Source organism: Typopeltis vanoorti, chromosome 11 (genome assembly GCF_054136105.1).
Source record: "Typopeltis vanoorti isolate ZY-2024b chromosome 11, IOZ_Tvanoo_1.0, whole genome shotgun sequence".
In the NCBI taxonomy this organism is placed as follows: Eukaryota; Metazoa; Arthropoda; class Arachnida; order Uropygi; family Thelyphonidae; genus Typopeltis; species Typopeltis vanoorti.
In genome coordinates this window covers 61,876,383-61,897,033 of record NC_143559.1, presented here as the reverse complement: position 1 = coordinate 61,897,033, position 20,651 = coordinate 61,876,383, and the positions used below count along the sequence as shown (strand labels likewise).

Genomic DNA, 20,651 nt, shown 5'->3' with positions numbered 1-20,651 from the left:
GATTTATGAATTTGGAAGGGGGGGGACTAAAATGTTTAAGGTTTTTTTTGACAATTTCAAGAGGCCAAGATGTGATATTTTTAGGAACCTTTTTAATGTCTTTTTCTGAGAATTGGTATGATCATATGTTTATAAGTAGTGCAGTCTCTGAGTAGAACATTCATTTTCCAATTATAATCACTGGAACTGAGGACCACAGTAGCATCACCTTTATCAGCTCTAATAATAATTATGTTGTCTTTGTGGAGTTATGGTAGTGCATAGAGCTAGTGGAGAGATTTCTTTTTGATGGCGATGTTTGCAATAAGATGTAATGTCAAGCCTGATGTTGTTGCCAACATTAGAAGGTATATGCCACATGATTTCTAAACTAGGAACTTGCTAAAGGGCTACTGCAAAATTGTGACCACAAGGCTAAACAAACTTATGGCTGTTTCATCAAATCAATATTAAGACAGGTTAATGACAACTTGTAGCAGCTGACTTTGTGGCTGAAAAGAAGACCCATGAAGATTATTAAAAAATTTAATATGTTTATCTTTTACTTCTAATTTTTTAGGAAATGTCAACATAAACTAAATTATTAATTATAAAAATTTTAATTAATAACTAACTATATTTTGGCAATGTTACTTTGCCATCTTCAGGGATCACAAAACGATGATATGTGCAAGCAGGCACTCACACTAAGCAAATGAGGCTGAAGAAAGGCGACTGAAGTTGGTCCCAGAGTCCTAAAGCACCAACTAGTGGGCTAAATTGGGTTGTCTTGGCTGTTAGGCTGATGATCTTAGAATGTAAGCTTCCCAAATTTGGGGCAGTCTCATGCACCCAAATTTGTTGAGGTTTGGGAAGTTTTTCAGGACTAAGACTGATTCAAGAAATAAACTATTGTACTTGCAGTGGTGTAATAAAGTGGTCTTCTTCAAGTCTATTCTGTGGTGGGTGCCCAATGCATGATCAGCAAATCCTGAGTGGCTTATTGGTGGAACCGGATGTAGTCCTTGTGTTCGGATATCCTGATATTGGTTATCCTGCCTGTTTGGCTGTAGTAGGATAGTTTGCAACTGCAAGTTACCTGGTATACTCCAGGTAGGTCTAGGACAGGGGTCGGCAACCTGTGGCTCCGGAGCTGCATATGGCTCTTTGAATGAATAATTGTGGCTCTTTTCGTTATTAAACAATCTATTTTTGAATAATGCAAAATGAATGATATGTATTAAATTAGAAACTAAAAACCCGAAATATAGCATTTGCAATAAACTAAGGACATTTTACATTTAATCAAGAACATTTTATATTAAGTCAAGGATATTTTACAATTGAAAACAGTACTAAATCTGCTCACTTTATTAAAATAAGCAAAGGTTTTGTAGTGGATGTTGCAGTGCTTTCATTTACTAGTGATTGTGTTAGGTAACGTCAATATTGTAACATTAAATTAAATATTAACAAAATAAAAATATTTTTATAGAATTTAAAATATTGGCAAAGAAGAGAAGGATAGAACAAGAAAATTTAAAAGTGAATGGACAGAAACCTACGCATTTATAACAAACACAGCAGGATTTCCAATGTGTTTAATATGCCATGAAAAGCTTTCAAACAATAAAAAATCAAATATACTAAGACATTTTTTAAATAAACATGATACATTTGACAAAGCATATCCATGGGGAGATGAAAGAAAAAAAGGCAGTAGAAGTGCTGCAATGCAAAGTAAACCTAACTAAATGTTCATTTTCCAAATGGATAAAAGTATCAAGAAATACAACTATTGGTAGTTTTGTGGCCACTCAAGAAGTTGTTAAACGAGGAAAACCTTTTACAGATGGCAAATATGTGAAAGAATGTTTTATTAAAATGTCTGAATTTCTCGTCTGTGATTTTAAAAACAAAGTGGAAATAATTACAAAAATAAAAGACATGCCATTATCTGCTAAGATTGTAAGGGACAGAACTATACAAATGGCAGAAGATATAACAAATCAGCAGTTTACAGATCTAAATTCAACAGCAGGATTCTCCATTGCCTGTGACGAATCATGCGATGTGGATGACATCGCACATATTGTACTTATTTGTAGAAACGTAAACTCTCTCAAGGACCTCAGGAAGAATTATTCGATATACTGCCACTTACAAGACAAACTCATGGAGAAGCCTTTTGAATCTGCTGTTATCACTTGCTTGAAAAGTAAGGGTATTAATATTAACAAAATAATATCTATTGCAACCGATGGGGTGCCGAGCATGAAAAGTACAAAAAAAGGTTGTTTCTTTATTTAAAAAACAAATTTTGCATGACGTGTTTTCCTTTCACTGTATAATCCATCAAGAGATACTTTGTGCACAAACCTTTCCAAAAGAGATAACAGTAGTGATGGATTTGGTTGTAGAAAGTTAACAAAATAATGGCAAGACCGCTACATCATCAGCAATTTTGTAAACTTCTTAAAGAAATCAATTGCGACTATTCTGATCTTCTTTTGCATAACAGAATAAGATGGCTTTCCAGAGGTGCGGTGTTGATGCGATGTGCCACTGTAGTTAGTTAGAAGATACTCATTGGTTACAAAAATTCTACTTTATGGTGGATATGACTTCCCATTTAAACGCACTAAATAAGAAACTACAGGGAAAGGGAAATACAGCAGTTTTGCTTTTAGAAGAAGTGATTTCATTTGAATAAAAATTATATTTGTTTGCGACAAACTTAGAGAAAAGCACATTATTACATTTTCCTACGTTGAAGAAATATCAACAAGAATAAGCTGATAATAATTCCATAAATTTAACCTCTTTCAAAGAAATTGTGGTAAATATGCGATCTGAATTTAATGGGAGATTTGAGGAGTTTAGAAAGAACAAGGCAACTATGTCATTTTTATTGCAACCACTTGAAATTAATCCTGCCGAATTAAATTTTTCACCTTTTGCCAGAATTGATGAGGCTGCATTTCAACTTGAGTTAGAGGACCTGAAAACCAAGGATTTGTGGAATTCAAAATTTAGAAATCTTGAAGCTGACCTGGAGGAGCTGGAAAGACAAAAATCTACCCTTGCAATACAAAAAAATGGACTGAAATAGAAGATCTTAAAAAGCAAGATCAGATTGTATTTGACACGTGGAATTGTTTACCAGACACTTACATTCAGTTAAAAACATATGCATTTGGACTTCTATCGATTTTCGGATCGACATATTTCTGTGAGCAAATATTTTCTAATAAGAATTTTATTAAAAGTAAGTTGAGAAACCAACTAAACAACGCGAGTCTTTCATCATGTTTGAAAATGAAAATTACAGCATATTCACCGCATATTGAGAAACTATCCCAAGAAGTTCAACAGCAAAAGTTGCACTGGGAAGATATTTTAAATTTAAAAAATTAAAGAAATAGATATGTTATTGGATTTTATACATATGTTTTTGTAAGGAGGAGGAAATCTTTGTTTTATTATTTAATATTTAAAAATATCATGTAATTTCATGTGACATGCCACCCATGTGTTTTACAAGTATGATAATGTGTTACTGTAAAAAGAACTGAATAAATAATTTAATCATTATATTTTTCAATGTAGTTTCTAAATTTAAAGCAGTGATGAGCAATTAAATAGTAAATCAAATATTCGGTTCAATCCACATAAAGAATATTTTCTTTTTCTTTGATAAGAAAGTATTACTTTATTTTCCATTATTTAGGTATATTTTAATTTTTTAACCTGCACAAATAAATCCACATGTAAAAATCAACATTCATAAAATAGATTTTTAATTAAAATATACTAATTCTGCCATACAAAACGAACACCATGGACTGCACAAAAAACCTGAGAGGGCCTCACGCAGCCCTCAGACCATTGGTTTCTCATCACTGCGTGCGGCTCCCTAAATTCTTTTTTTAATGGATATAATTAAAAATGGCTCTTCCCTCCAAAAAGGTGCCAATTGCTGGTCTTTGATGGAATGGATGAGAGATGCCAATTTCTTGTGTAGTTTGTAACTAGTTGTGAGGTAATATTTTCTTAGGATTTTTGTTAGTTTTTTGGATGTACCTGGATATATGGAATGGTGATAGATTTAGAGTAATCTCTGTTATGAAGGGGAGGGGGGGGGAGTTGTTGCTAACTGGCTTTAATAGTTTTTGGATTTTTTGGGGGCTGTAGCCATTAGTTAAAGATATGGTTAAGTTCAGTAGTTATGGGCTGATCAACCTATAGTATGTTAGTACCATATATGGGTAGTTGGTTGGGAAAGGAGAAACTTGTTTACATTTGATTTAAAAGCCCGTATATTGTTGTATTCCTTGGGAAATACGTCAGGGTTCCACAGTACAGCAGTAGCAGGGATGAAGGCAGAGGAAAAGAAACTTGTTCCATGGATTTCAAGGTGTACTGTTAAAGGATGTTGGGTGGCAGCTGTGCATGTTCTGAGTAGGGGAATTATTGATGCTGTTCCAGATGAACATTTCCCATGCAAATATTTATAGAATACACAAATTGCAAACTAAACATCTATGTGAAAATGAGGGAAGTGAGTTGGTAAGAGATGGTTCATTTATCAGTCTAATTGCTCTTCTCTTTATTGAGGGAGCTTTTAGGAACCCCAATCCAAATATCAGAGCAGTATTCGATAGCTGGGCAGATTTGTGATTTGCATAAGGTTAACAGCTGTTTAGAGGTGAAGTAACATCTTGAGCGAAAGAGAAATCCTAGTTTTTTGGAAGCTGAGGATGAAGAGGGTTCTGATATGTTTATGCTAGGAGAGGCCTGATGTCAGGGTAATTCCAAGAAGAGAAATTTCATCTTGTCTGGGAATTCAAGTGTTATCAAAAATAATACTGAGGAAAAATAGTTCTTTTTTGTGAGAAATAAGACAGAAACTGGGTTTTACTATCATTGAAGTTGACAAGCTCAGCATTGTTATCTGAACTGATTAATTTTGCCCTGTTATATAGGTTTTTATAATCCCATATTGCTGTTGGAGGGGGGGGGGGAACTGCTGGTGAATGTATGTGTAAGTTTCTGTAAACAGAGAAAGACAGGGATCCATCTCACTGGTGTGTAATTAGAGTGTCTAGGAAAGGGAGCCTGTTGTTATTTTCCTTTTCCAAGGTAAACTAGATGCTGGAGTATTGATTGTTTATGTGTGTTGTGAAATTGTGGAGTGTATTAAGGCCATGAAACCAAATGGCAAACACGTCATTCACATATTGTAGCCAAACAATGGGTTTATGTAGTTCAGAGTTTAAGACTTTTTCTTCAAAAGTCTCCATAAAGAAGTTGACCAGGGATGGAGAGAGTGGAGAACTTGTGGCTGTCCCCCTCTATCTGTTTGTAGAATTTTCTTTGCCAAACAAAATAGCCTAAGTTCATGGTGAACTGAAATAGGGCTGAGATATCGGGAGGAAATTTGGCTTGGATTTGAGTGAGACATTGGTAAATATTTATACAGCTATTCAGGACTTCCTGACCATGCATTCGACACCCACCACAGAATAAGCTGGAATAAGCCCACTTTACTACACCGCAGCAAGTACAAGTACGAAAGATTATTCCTTGAATCAACCTCAGCCCTGAAAAACTTCCCAAACCTCAACAAATTTGGGTGCATGAGATTGCCCCAAATTTGGGAAGCGTACATTCTAAATTGGGTTGTCTTGCCCAATAGGCAAGACAACCCAATTAAGCCTACTAGGGGGACACTTTTAGGACTCTAGGACTGACTTCAGTTGCTTATTGTGAGTGTCTGCATGCACATATCATTGTTTTGTGCCATGTAACATTGCCAAAATATAGATAGTTACTAATTAAAGTTTTTATAATTAATAATTTAGTTTACATTGTCATTTTCTAAAAATTAAAAGTATATCTAACTAACAATTAAGCTTATCTACAAGAATATTTCTCTTTTACCTTATGAAATTCTTTATGGGCAGATTTCTCAGCAACATCAAACCGAATACTCCAAGGTTTGTAGTTGAGAACAGAGGAGAGTTCAACTTGAAAAGAACTAATAGCTGTATTAACGGTAGATAATTTAACACAAGTAGCAGTGATTTGTTCAAGAAGGAAAGCAAAGCTGGCATAACTGAAGATGTGGAGAGCTTTAGGAGAGTGAAATTTTGTTTTTAACTAAACACAAGTAGATATAATTGCATTGTACCTACATTGTTTAACACTCCAACCAGCCATGATGTCTATAGACATTCAGCAAAATCTGGATACGATTCTGTAACACCCGCTGAATAACATGGATAAGAAGTGCAATTTGGTCTAACTATTTCATCCATCATGGCCGGTAGTGAGGTTAAGGAAGGAGAGCTGATTAAGTTCCCAGGATAAACATAGCTTCTGCTTACTGTACTATTTAGCTTTGCATGCTATCATCTCAACGCAGAATTAGTAAATGAATATTTAGACTTAGGTGCTGGTTTACACTCATGATACAATAAGTCTTTAGTCACTCATGATAAAATATGTCTTTAGTCACTCAAGATACAATATAAGAAGTGCAATTTGGTCTCACTATTTCATCCATCATGGCCGGTCTATATACAATATGTCTCTATTCTAAGTCTTTAGTCTTGATTTAGTCTAATTTCATTTCTTTCACTTATTGTTTCTTGTGTGTGTTGTTACAATTAACATTGTAATTCTGAAGATGTATCTGTGACAAAAACGAAATATTGAAATGATTAAACCTGCTGTGTAATTATTTCTCTTTGTGCTGTATTATTCAATTAAATTCTATCAAAAGTGTAAACCAGCACCTAAACCTAAATACTCGTTTACTGTTTTCTCCTGTTCATTCAATAATAGGAGAAAAACATATAGGAGTTGTTTAATAAATTCTAATTTCTCTTATAAGTTAAACTGTTTTTTTTCCAATTATTATTGTCTACCACATTTCTATAAAACGTCTAGATAAAGGTTCTTCACATCCCAGATGATATTCGAATCCAGGTCCTGCTCACCAATGAGAATCACTGATATTGACTGAGCTATGGAGGCTCTAAATAACTCTAAAACTATCTAGTAGATGCAATGTCTAAATATATTCCAAGGGTGAGAAGGTAAAATAAAGTAGGTGTGAGATGGATGAATAAAGAGATTAAGCATGTGATACACAGAAAGAGGGCATTGTGGAGGCAGCATAAGCGAAGTGAAAATAATCAATTCCATGAGATCTACAAAGATCAGGTAAGGTGGGTAACTTGGTTGGTGAGGGTAGCTAAAGAGAGGTATGAACAGCAGTTAGCTAATGAAGCCAAAAAGAATCTTATGGAGTTCTTTCGATATGTAGCCAGCAAAAGAAAGAATGATTATGGAAGGATGACACTGATTGGAGAAAATGGTATAAAGACAGCTGTTGCGGAATGTGTGGTGGAGATACTTAATGAGCAGTTCATACATGTCTTTCAATCTTGTGAATGTGACTTCATGGAGAGATTGAGAGCAATAGATGATGGGGAGGAGAGACTGACTGTAAGTGAGCAAGAGGTGTATGGGGAGTTGAATAAACTAGATGTAAATAAGGCTGTGGGACTTGATAACATATCACCACGTATTCTGAAGGAATGTGCCAGGGAGTTGACATCTGTCTTGACATATTTTTTTAATACGAGTCTTGCACTCGGTCAAGTCCCTAAGGAGTGGAAGAAGGGCAAGATTGTGCCACTTCATAAAGGAGGTGATCAAACTCGAGCATTAAACTATAGCTCTATCTGTGTGTCAGGTGTTGTGGTTAAGTTGTTGGAGAAGCTTGTGAGAACTAGAATCCAGAGTTGGGTTGACAAAAATGGTATCATCTTTGATGGACAGCATGGATTTACTAAAAGGAAGTCATGTTTTAGTGATCTACTTACTTATTACAATAAAGTGATTGCTTCCTTGGACAGAGGAGAAGAATACACAGTGATATACTTGGATTTCACAAAGGCTTTTGATAAAGTACCTCATGACAAATTGATAGTCAAACTGGAGCAGATGGGGTTGGATATTAGATTGGTGCACTAGATTGGCGATTGGCTGTCTGATAGGTATCAACAGGTTGTGTATGGGGGAGCGATGTCAAGGAAAAGGAAAGTCACTAGCAGAATGCCTCAGGGATCTGTTTTAGGGCCATAACCGTTTAACTTGTATGTTAATGATATAGGTGAAGATTTAGATGGAGATATTCAGTTGTTTGCAGATGATGCAAAGTTGGGACGAACCATGAAGAGTAGTGAGGATGTTGTGACCTTGCAGGAAGACTTGAATAAATTGAGCGATTGGGCACGGAAATAGGGATGTGAGTTCAATGTTGCAAAATGTAAGGTTTTAAAATTTGGAAAACAAAAATGGGATGCAGAAATTATGCTTGGTGAGGATACACTGTTGGAGGTGGAAGAAATAAGAGATCTGGAGGTGATAGTGGATAAGGATCTGAAATTTAGGGGACACATAGCCAAAATTGTTAAGACAACACAAAAGCTTCTGGGAATGATGCGGAGGACACTGACGTGTAGAAGTAGGGAGATTCTTGTTCGTTGTATAAGGCTTTGATTAGGCCACACATGGACTATTGTGCCCAGATTTGGTCACCTGGTTTTCAGAAGGATGAAGAGATGTTGGAAAGGGTCCAAAGGAGACTGACTAAGGTAGTTTCTGACCTCTGGAATGTCGAGTATGAGGAAAGATTGAGAAGATGTAATTTGCAGAGTCTGGTGGACAGGAGGAAGAGGGGGAGATATGATAGAGACCTACAAGTTGGTAAGGGGTTGTTATAGGATCAATGCTGAAGAAGTTCTACAGAAAATAGTGGGAGATCGGGGAGAACCAGAGGTCATTCCTGGAAACTGTATAAAGAAGTGTGAGTAGGGGAGTGAGAGGCAGGTTTTTTTCGTGCAGAGTTGTAAATGATTGGAATGCCTTGCCTGAGAGTGTGGTGTCTGCAGGGAGTTTGAATGTGTTCAAAGCACGGTATGATGAGCTGTGTGTGTGATAAAAGGACCTCCCAGATGAGTCTTTGACTCCATCAGGTCTTGGGTAATAATAATAATAATAATACTATAGAAATGTCAGGGTGACAACACGAGTTTCTTTAAACACTTCCACAGCTTGTCCAAAAGTGGGTGGCAATGGCTAGAAGATAAGTTGCAGATTGAAAATAGTGGAATCCATATTGCTTCCAGATAGTGAAGTCTGCTCTAATGACCTCTATTGTTCAGAAACTGAAGTGAGAACAAGGGGAATGATAGTTTTTTTTTCTCTCATCCGAGGTCAGGCCAGGATAAATGATTACTATTTTGATTAATTTTACTTTTGTATAGTGCAGTGGCTTGTATATTGTACATCCTTTAAACTGTTGAGAGGTGGTTACAGGGCTGACACTGGGGAGTTTTTTCGTTTGGTTGAACAGCAGGAAGGAGTGATGACAAGAGGCCATCCCTGGAAGTTACGAAAGGAAACTGTGAGCAAGAGGGTGAGGAGTGGTTTCTTTGCATGGAGTGTGATTGAACCATGGAATGCATTGCCTGATGAAGTGGTAAGAGCGAGAATGGTCAATGAATTTAAGAGAGTGGTATGATAGACTTTGTGTTTCTTAGGAAGGACCTCCCACGATGAGTCTTTTGACTCCATGGAGGCCTGAATAATAATAATAAACTATCTGCAATCAAAAATTAACTCCATGAATGTGCATCTATTAAGTTCCTCCCCATTTGTAAAAATTATCTTCCTTTCAGAAAAAATTTTCTAGCTAACTCACTGATTTGAGGTCTTTTTTCAATAAATGAAAGAATTCTAAGTTAAAACATAATTAAAATTTTTTTAACTTACCCGAAAGACATTCTCTAAAGGTGCATTCTCATCTTCAATTTGGCGAAGCACTCCAGCTGCCAACATGTGCGTGCAAAATTGAGCTGCCAAGATTTTGAGATCTTGTTTTGTTAGAAGGAATCTGAGATAATGGTCCTCAGGGAATGCTGAACAAAGCCAGTGAATGAGCATTTGGCCTAGGGAAAAAAGTGAGATTGTTTCAGGCAGTGGTTAAATTCAGCCAGGGCCCTCCGGGGCTGGGTCCCAGAACTTTTTTTTATGCACCAGGTCCGGACCTACAACATTTTTCTGTTTTCTGACGTTTCTCCCTTTACGGTAATTAAGCCTAACGCAAAACAGACAGCAATGGCAGGTTATTAAGACGTGAATATGATTTGTGTGGCATTAACTAAAGATCACGCAACAGAAAGATTAAAGCAAGCCAACAATTGAGTTGAAATGCTAACTCTCTTTAACCGAATTCCAATAATATGTGAAACTGTCATAACAACATTCACTATATATATATATATATTTCTTAGTTTTAACACGTTTACGAATTTTAACATGTTCGGTTGAATTTTACTGCTGCTTTGCAGTGAAAGAACTCACACACATCTAATTAATAACAACAGTTTTTAGTTAGATACTGTGTTTGCAGGTACAGCATATGGTTTTGCTCGAGTCTGTACAGCATAGTTTCTGTATGAGGGGGGGGGGGCATGTGGTTCATTCATTAGTGTGTCGTTTTTAATCCCAGTTGTCTCTAATTGTTGAGAAATTTATTACACAGAGTGCTTGTACTTCATTCACTGACATAATAAAAGTACTTGTGTTTCTTGCCTCTGCAGTATAGTGGCTATTGGGGAGGGCGTGTTCTTTACCGCTGGAGCAAGTTACTATCGTCCCGACGTAAATGCGTTTAAGCCTTTTTTTCATGTGCGAGGTATATGTGAAACTTTTTAATTTCTTTTATCAAAAAGTAAAATCAGGAATGCGAGTTATATTTGAGTAAATACGGTATTTCAACTATGGATAAGAACATTGGTACCTTCTTTAAATGGAAACGTAGCTCGGATGACACTCATAATACAAAACAAGTTTGTAATGACAGTTTGTAATGCATAGTTTCTGAAGAGAAAGAGGTCTGTAACGAATCCACAGAAACACAAAATTCCCATCAGTTGCAATGCAATAATATTAATACGCTGAACGAAAGGAAAGATTTGCTGACTTGCTGGACACTCGACCGATGGATCGCATTCAAAGGAATTATGTTGGAACATTTTTCTGTTTTGTGACTTTTTTCCCTTTACGGTAATTAGCCTACATCGGTAATTTTCAACCGGTGTGCCGCGAGATTTATGAAAACAAATTAATTGAAAGAAATAATGTCGTAATTTGGCATTTATTTATTAGTGTCTGGTCTTCCATCTTCTTGTGTGTGTAAATCAATCAAAATTATGCCTATTTTTTTTTTGCCAGATCATCAAAAAAATTAAAAGAATATTATTTAAATTAAGGGGATATTAAATCCCACATTGTTTTAAAACCGAATAAGAAACCCAAAGATTGGAATCAGAGTTTCATGCCGAATATAGTAAACTATAAATGTGGGATTTAATATCCCCTTAATTTAAATAATGTTTATATTGCTGAAATGAAGCTTATTAGCTCTTTATATTTAAGTAACTTAAAAGAATATATTTTTAGTGTGGCGCAGTATTTTAATAATTAGTCTAGGTGTGCCGTGTTATGAAAAAGGTTGAAAATCACTGGCCTACATTATTGTGTTATTATTCAAGAATTATTTACAGTTTTCAATGTGTATATAAAGTCAATATGAATAGTCACTTGATTACGAACGCGTGATGAAAGGGATGGGGGGGGGGGTTATCACTCAACTCATAGCAATAAAACTACATTGTTAAATATAAATGTTTTTTTTTTAATTTTTCTTTAAATTTAAATTTTGCAACTCTAAAAATTAATATAAGGCATGAACCAAAATAAAAAAGTAATGTTTTTAATTTGCTTACGATTTGCTAACAAGTTTATATAGTATCATCGAACTAGTACCAATAAATATGTATATTAACTTTTTATTTTTAAGTAACAAAATTGGTTCTAGCACAGCAAACACTATTAATGTCATAACGGGAAAACATGTGAAGTTCAGGTTCTAGATTCACAGCTTCCCATTACCCCAAACTTCAAAGAATGCTATTACAATTATCATCTACAAAGCCACCTACTGCCCAGTATCGCCACTAGTATTTTTTGTCTATAAATTGCGTTTGATCTCTTGGCCGATTTATCCGTATGCGGAATGAACAACCTGCTACAAAAAAATGTAGCAGGTTTGTTCATTCCACATCTCCGTATGAAATTATCTAATTCAACTGAAAAAAAGCTCATATAAACGAGAATCGAACTCCGGTCTTTTCCAATCGAAGGGCGCAATATACACCATCATTCTCTTCCAATTGCGCTATGGAGGCGATATAGTTGATTTAATCTATATTCTATAAATGAAGTAATCTTTCTTTTCTTTAAAAAATTTTATACTCTGAAAGAGACAGTTGCAACTATACAAGCGAAGCTCACGTTTTTATTACGTGTCGAAACCAACTTTGTATTGCTTTTTGAAATGGTTTCTATAAGCTTGACACTCCTGGTCTGATGACGCTAGTCAAAATTATTAGTGAAATAGAAGCAAGAAATAAAACATATATTACTTTTAAATTCAAACTCGTGTCTTCCTGTAAAGTGGCTAATCATATGTCAGAAATGTTTGTTTTTCCTTTTTTTTTAAGGATTAAACGATTCCCCTTACACAAAATTCAAGTATAATTACAGTAGTTGGTACTCTTAACTGTAGAGTGCCATGAATGTTATTTATATATAACGTGCAAGTGTAATGTATTTTTTTCAAACAATAACAATCAAATAAAAAACTCTACTGAATCATGTCATTTTTATGTTATTTACTATGAACTGCTATGTTCCGCCATATTGAAGAAGACAAATAATCTTTATTGGAGGAAATTCGAACATAATACTTATGATCTCCCTATAATTATACGTGCGCTTTCAGCAACAGAAATTCAATGACAGCTCCGTTGAGGTGTATACTGTGTATAATTGATGCTGACAAGCTTACCACTCAGGAACAGAGATTCAAGGTGACATTGCGAACTTACCGCAGCACACGCTGATAAAATTATTTAAGAAAAACAAATGAGCGACTTCTGGACATGTGTTAATTCTTTTGCAACATGCAGTTCTGTATTCATATGAGTCAATCATTTTATATGAAAGTAGCATTAATGTTTTTGTGCAAGTTGGATTACCACAGAATTGACATAAGTTCATAAGGTCCAGCACAGAAGAATTCGTCCTTCAATACTTGAATGATATAGTGAAAAGGGAATTGATTTTTAACAGAATAGGAACACAAATACAAACAACGAGAATATATATATATATATATATATATATATATATATATATATACATATATATATACACACACACAGTGAGTTTACTTTGCATTAGGAACACATCCCCCGATTTACATATTAGGCACGATAACGAAGTACCATGCCATATTCGGTTACTATAATTGGGCATACCTATCCTCTGTACGCAATCAGTAAACGTTTGCCAGTAATGGGGAAATGTGGCGACGTAAGCCAATTTGACTACAGGCAGATAGTTGAGGCCGGAGGGCAGGTGACAGTATTTCGGAAACAGCTGCACTTGTTGATTGCTCCCGTACTACTGTATGAAGAGTGTACCAGGACTGGATTAATCATGAACAGACATCCTGCAGAGGGCTCACATCGGTCAGCCACGTGAGATTGTTCCTAGACGTGCGCTTCGGGTGTCACGACTGGTATCTCAGTAACGACGTGCAACAATCACACAGCTCACCTGCTATTACAACAGCGGGGCAGTTTGACTCATTTCCACATGCACCATACCTTGCTTCGCCTGAGGTTCCACAGCCTGAGACCAACAAGGGTACCAATTTTGATGGCCAGTCATCGCATAAAATGCCTCACATGGGCCAAAGAACGTCGGCAATGGACCCTCGACAAATGGAAGAAGGTCGTCGGGAGTGATCTTGTTTCCTACTGCACCATGCTGATGGTAGGGTATGGTGGAGGTGGTGTTATGGTCTAGAGAGCTTTTCCTTGCATGCCCTAGGTCTGTTGGTTCCCTGTAACGTTTGCCACAGGTTCCTATGGCAAACACTACAGGGACCTGTTAACAGACCATCTCCATCCATATCTACCCTGACCATAGTGCCATCTTTCAACAGGACAACGTACTTTGTTGTCGGGCTCGTACAACTACTAAGTGGTTGAAAGAACACGACAACGAATTTGCCACATTGCACTGGTCCCCAAACTACCCAGATTATAACGCAATTGAACATGTGTGGGATACGCTAGAATGGGGTGTGAGAACTGATGATCCTTCTCTACGGAATGAACATGAACCGACAGAATTGCAGCAGCCGAATGGGTTGAGTTATGCATGGAGGGTGTTCAATGTTCAACACCTTGGGGAATCAGTTTCTAGGTGTCGGCGAGCCTTGATTGCACAGATGGACCAACCTGTTATTAGGTAATTGTTCCTAATGAAAAGCTAACTCAGTGTATATACTGTGTGTGTATACTCCATTCTTTTGATCACTTTATCCACAGAGTGTATACTCCACTCTGTGGATAAAGTGATCAAAAGAAAGCGTCCAGAGAATTTCACTTAGGAAGATAAAGGGGATCGGGAACCACGACTGCATACAGGCTAAAGTGCCTTTATAATTTTTAGGTCCAATATAGATTTGTTAGAAAATATCGAACCACAGAACTGCTATGTTTGACTGGTTGTGAAGTGACTGTATTTATTTGGATTGAAACTGACACAAGGTATAAGCGCTCGTGCACATTTGCTAAAAATATGAAATATGTTATGATTTTATTTTGCATAATAAAATATAATAATCTGCATATCCTATTTTTTGCTTTGTTTTTTAATTAATTTACTTTATTTTTGCTGTTATAACTTGTAACCCAATAAAAGTACTCAATCCTTGGCATATGGTATGCCACTATCATGCAGAAGAGCATCATCTTGAAGTAAAAAAAAAAAAAAAAAAAAAAAAAAAAGGCTATGTCAGATTTGGGAAGCCTGGTTCGCATGGGTGGGCTCGAATCCCACTGTGAGCATGGATGTTTATCATTGTCTTCTAATTCTGTGGGTAAAAAGGCAACTGCAACCCTATTTCTTCCAGCAGAGATTTCACTCCTAAAACCCTATAAAGTACGAAAGTGAGTGTACAGAGTCTAATATGATTTTTTTTTGAAAAAAAAATATTGAAATCACCATCAACACGTATCAAATACCCAAATGGCTCTCACTTGTGTGAAAGAAAAAAAAAAAAAAAAAAAAAAGAGGAAATCTTGGTAGAAAGAAAATAAAAGTGGAGTGAGTATTACTGATTATCACTGAAGGGTATGTGTTGCCATTAAATAGAGAAGTAATCACCAGCGATAATAGATAGCTTTGAGGCTGTTTTAGTGTGAAACCGAATGAGCTGGAATATTAGATATTTAGTTCAGTAGCTATAGGCCAGGAAGTGGAGGTCGGGTTGGGTGGGCCGCCTGCCTCTCACTTATGGGAAACTAACTATAGGATCATTAATTTTATTCATAAGAATGAGCATCTTATGAATCATTATTTAATGTAACATATAATGTAACTCGTGTTGCTTCCTCTACATGTTACATTAATTAATGCAACGGAAGCAACACGAGTGTTAGATGCAGCAATAACGTCTGAAGTTGATACTAGAAGTCACCATCTCACTACCAGTTAATGGCATGATCATGTGGTTGTCAGGGTAGGTAGTCACACAGGCTCAAGTACTATAACAAGCTTAGGAAACTGCCTGGTGGTGGTACTGTGACATGAGGAATTAAGGTAAAAGAAGGACAATAAGGCTTGATCCCCTTTGTTCGCGAAATAAAAAACCATGCCACCTCCATTTGAGACTGACTAACTCAACTTCAGATGACGAGAAAGAAAAAATGATTATGGGAAGATATTAGCAGAGGAAAAAAGCAGTTTATTATTACGATGATTATTATACGGGAACGTCGATGGAGTCTCAAGCCTCATCGTGGGAGAGAAACTATCCAACACAGTATCAATCACAGCATTCCTTGAACTCACTGATAGACATAGCATTGACAACAGGTTGGTAATTCATTTTACTCATTCGTCTCAAGCGAAAAACCTAGTCCTCACACCCTTGCTAACCGCTCTTACTCGATTTCCTGGGATGACCTCTTGTTCTGCTTTTTCTATCCATGTCCTGAAAGAGTTCCTCTGCACCAATTCTATAAAACCATTTTAGTAACTTAAATGTTTCTATCTTTTTCGCCTACCAGACAACTTTTGCAACCCTCAAACTATCGCCAAGCTAGCATTCCACGGACTACTAACATCTTAATCACTCACCTCTGCATCCTCCACACTACTTCCTCATCCCTAAGAAATCCGGGTGTCCAGGCATGAACACAGTAAACCAGATGGAAATGTATCAAGCCCTTATAAGGAGTTATGATACCTTCTTTACTTCTGCTTGGTAGTGTTTTTCGATAACCAGTCTTATAGGCTACCTTAGCAACCTTAACATATGCCTTATGAACTTCAGCTCTATGTCCTACCATACCCAAATCCCTAACTTCATTGGTTTTTTCCTGGAATACAGTTCCATCAATGAGGTACGCAATTATAATCTTTATATCCTAGAATGCGTAACTTTACACGTTTACAGATTAAACTGGTACTCATCTTTTGTTCATAGTGTCAGCCTATTTAAATCAACTTCTCTCTCTCTCTACATTGCCCTACCCAATCATCATCAGCAAACAACTGAACGTTTCCCTTCAAATCATTTCCTATATCATTTATGTATGATGGAGGTCCAACCACAGAGCCCTAAAGCACACCATTAGTCACCTTCTTTCTCCTTCTGGAGTCTGTTTTGCCATATACTACTTTAGGGTATCTGTACATCAGACCACTTTCGTTATCACTAGTTTCATATCAGTCCCCATTTGTTCCAATTTGCGTAACAGAGTTCTACCTAATATCCCTTCAAATGCCTTTGCAAATTTCAGCAGTATCATTGTGTAGCAATCTCCTTTATCCATCTCAGGTGCAGTACCCTCCTTGAAAATACTAAATCCCCTGACATTCTATTCTCAACCTGCATCATCTGATGTCAGCTAAGTCTCACTCAAGGAACAGTCCGTAATTATCCGACTAGAAGAAGAGCAAGTATGGAAAGATCTGAGTCTGCTGGAGAATAGCATGCGGGCATCAGCTGAGGATACAGAAGATATGTTCAATGAATCTCTTGATATGTATTTTAAGGACAAATGTGTCCGCTGTTGGTATTGAATGTGATAGGAGAGAAGACAGGAAGTTAATGAATGTAAAGTGTTTGGAATATGAAGTCAGCTGGATGCAAAGAAGGTTGTGGAATGATTGGAATTCACTGAATAAATTAAGGGACTAGGCAATACTAGCAGTTTTGCACAGGTCCTTGATTTATGCAGCGAATTGCAATTCCAATCCCTCCACAAGAGTTGAAATAGGGAAGCATAACTTACAACAGGAAAGCCTGAAAAGCGGAAGGCGCTAGTCCTATTTCAAATCGGTAATGAATTCTGACAGTTAATTTATGGAGTGAAAAACAAACAATAGGGGCCAGCTGTGTTTCAGATGTGTGAAAGTTAGAGATGGAACACAGAACTGGATTGATGAGAAAAAGAATGTTTCCAGAGGTCAGCATGGTTTTTTAAAGGCAGTTTTCTTTCAGTAATCTTTGTTACATTTTATTTTGAGTTAAAACTGCATTAGGCAGGCGGGGAGAATGCATTTGCAAACGTGATTAACAAAATCCTGCATGACAAATTATTATTGAGATCAAAGAAATGGGAATGGATAATTAATTGGTAACATGGATAAAGGGATGTGTGCCCAAATTTGTTATTTAAATAACATAATTTACTTAAAAATCGTTTTTATAATAAAAGCATAACATATATAACAATATAACATTTTCACTCAGACATTTCAGACATTGTCACAGAGAAACGATGCTTTGAAAATACTAACCTCTCTAGAATAATCATTTCATCTCAATAACAAAATGTCTTTGTGTTTATCAATTCCCCTCCACAAGAAATTTGCGCCGGAGTCTCCTTAAGTAATAGTAGTCTCCTATTCTTTCATATGTTTTGATGACCCTTCTAAAATTAACGATAGCACTGACTTCCTGTCACTAGTACTCAACTTTTTTGAAATCAAATATCTTAAATAATAAAGACATCTACCCTGGAATCTTTTAACAAAGCCACTGTTCCTGCCTACAAAAGAAAGTCCTAAAAAGCATTCGATAAGATTATACCAAACTCAGAATACTGTAATCGATCCAATGGAATGTTAATGAATAGGAAGGATATTAGTAGGGCATCAGAAGCTTTGAAAAGGTGCTTTAATGATGCCGTATCTGAATGTGTCCCTACGAGTTCAGCAGAAAAATAGAGTAGGAGTCAAACGGATGTAGAAGGAATATCGTGAAAAAAAGGGTGAGATGAGCTATGAAATATATAAAATAAATATTGTTAAGGAAAACAAAGTCGGAATTTAAAAAGAAATTTGTGCAGGCCACCCCCCCCCCCAAAAAAAAATTCCATAAGATTATACCTTCCTGCTTCTCATACACCTCTCTGTATCCAATGTAGTAAGCACCTCTTATTTAAAAAAAACTATCGTTTATGCTGCAGATATAAGAAAGAATGAATATAGAATGATAACTTTACTAAATGTAGGCGGTACCTTGTGTCGGAAGTAAATGCGAATTTTTAAATAAGAGGTGCTCACTTCGCAAAGATCAATTAACTTATGATGCTCAGTGTTAACACTACATTGGATACAGAGCGGTGTATGAGAAGCAGGAAGGTTCTGGAAAAGAATTCAGCAATAAGGACGTAAAGGATATCATGTTTGCTAAAGGAATGTTCAACCGAAGGCTTAAAGTGGTTATACACCCTCTGTCCAAAAAAGAAACCGAACTTTTCGAAAATAGAAGAAACTAGTGGCGCCACCTGTTGTATCTTTTTGTTGTCGAAAGCGGCAGCCTTCATTAGTGTTGTGTCGACTGTTTATGACATTTGTTTCATTAGAAGTCGAGTTATAGTGTTAAGAGCGACAGTGTATTTTGACGAACGGTCGGAAAATGAGTTTCAAACGGAGAGCTGCGATTGATTTTTGTGTCTTCGATAAACCTTGGTAAAAGTTTTACCGAAACGCATCTAATGCTTCAAAAAGCATACGGTGATGAATGCTTATCCCGTACTCAAGTTTACGAGTGGTTTAAACGATTTCAAAGTGGTCGTGAGAAGCTTGAGGAAACGACGAAAAGCCGGGCCGTCCAAAAACTGAACTGAGCGAAGTTAACATCCAAAAAGTGCGTTATTTCATCATAGAAAACCTGAAATCGTTCGTGAGATTGAGTGAAGATGAATTGGAGATTCATCTTCAATTGGGGATGCAGTCAGCTGGTCACTTTTGCACGATAATGCACCATCTCATCGTTCGAACATTGTGAGATAGTTTTTGAGCAAAGACCAAATTCGTGTGTTGGATCACTCGCCGTATTCATCTGATTTAGCACCCTGTGACTTCTTTCTCTTCCCCCGACTTCATTTGCCGATGAAAGGAAAGCGATACGACACCATTGAAAACGTTCAAGCGGCAGTAACCACGACCCTCAACAGTATCCCAAAAACCGATATAAAAAAACTCATTTAACGAATTAATTGACCGTTCCAAATGCTGTATCGAAGCTGAGGGAGAGTATATTGATTGAAATAAATTATTTGAATAATTATAATTGGCCTTATTTCATTTTCTATCAAAAGTTCGGTTTCTTTTTGGACAGAGGGTGTATAATTTAAGACAGAGCTCAAGAAAGATCCCACAAGAAAGAATGTACGATAATCCCGTTATATAAGGGTTGATAGTTAGACATATCAACCCATGAGTATCTCAAATTTTAGAAAATCATCATCACCACCACTTGCATACGGAAATAGGTAGAACAGACAAGCTATACTTTCCAAGGAACGGTATGACTTTATTATTACTATTATTATTAGTGTATGATGATACAGCGATCCGGCTACCCACACGTGCATTCGGCACGTGTGTAGGCATCCCGGTCGGAGAGACTATGTCATGAGTGCCACTTTTATAGTGACACGCCTGACGGTCTTCATAGGTTATGGGTGAAGAAGATGAAGTTTGATATTTTTTGGCATTCAAGCCTTGTTCCACTAGACGCAGTGATTCTTAACCGGGGCGCCGCGGAAAATTTATAGAACGGTTCTAGTTTTTAGAATCTCTTAAAATAATTATTTTTTGCTCTTTATTTTACTTTGTTTCAAACTTGTATTGTTTTGTATTAGTAATCTGAATTATGGAGTTTAATTTGTGGAGGCGCCACAAGTCATTCGCTGCTGGCAGCACTGCGAGTCGATCCACTGAAATAACTGCGAAAATACAAATTTTTCACCAAAGGGCGATGGCACACTACTGGAATTGACAAAGGATTTAAGTCTATTTCCGTTTTCAAGAAGAAAAGTTTGCTTCAATTTTTAATACATATCCGGAGAGAATATCCGCACCTGTTTACTATTGCCATTCAAAATTTGTTGCCTTTTGTTTCTACATATTTGTGTGAAAAGGGATTTTCCACA

General features: G+C 36.6%; 1 protein-coding gene across 1 annotated transcript in view; it reads right to left on the bottom strand.

The window, feature by feature from the left end:
• Window positions 1-20,651, bottom strand: part of LOC150101658 (uncharacterized) — a 321,244-nt gene that overhangs the window by 217,503 nt on the left and 83,090 nt on the right. Inside the window, exon 3 of the mRNA XM_090399849.1 lies at window positions 9,829-10,004. Within this exon, the coding sequence (XP_090255975.1) occupies window positions 9,829-10,004 (176 nt within the window). The remainder of the gene's footprint in view (window positions 1-9,828; window positions 10,005-20,651) is intronic.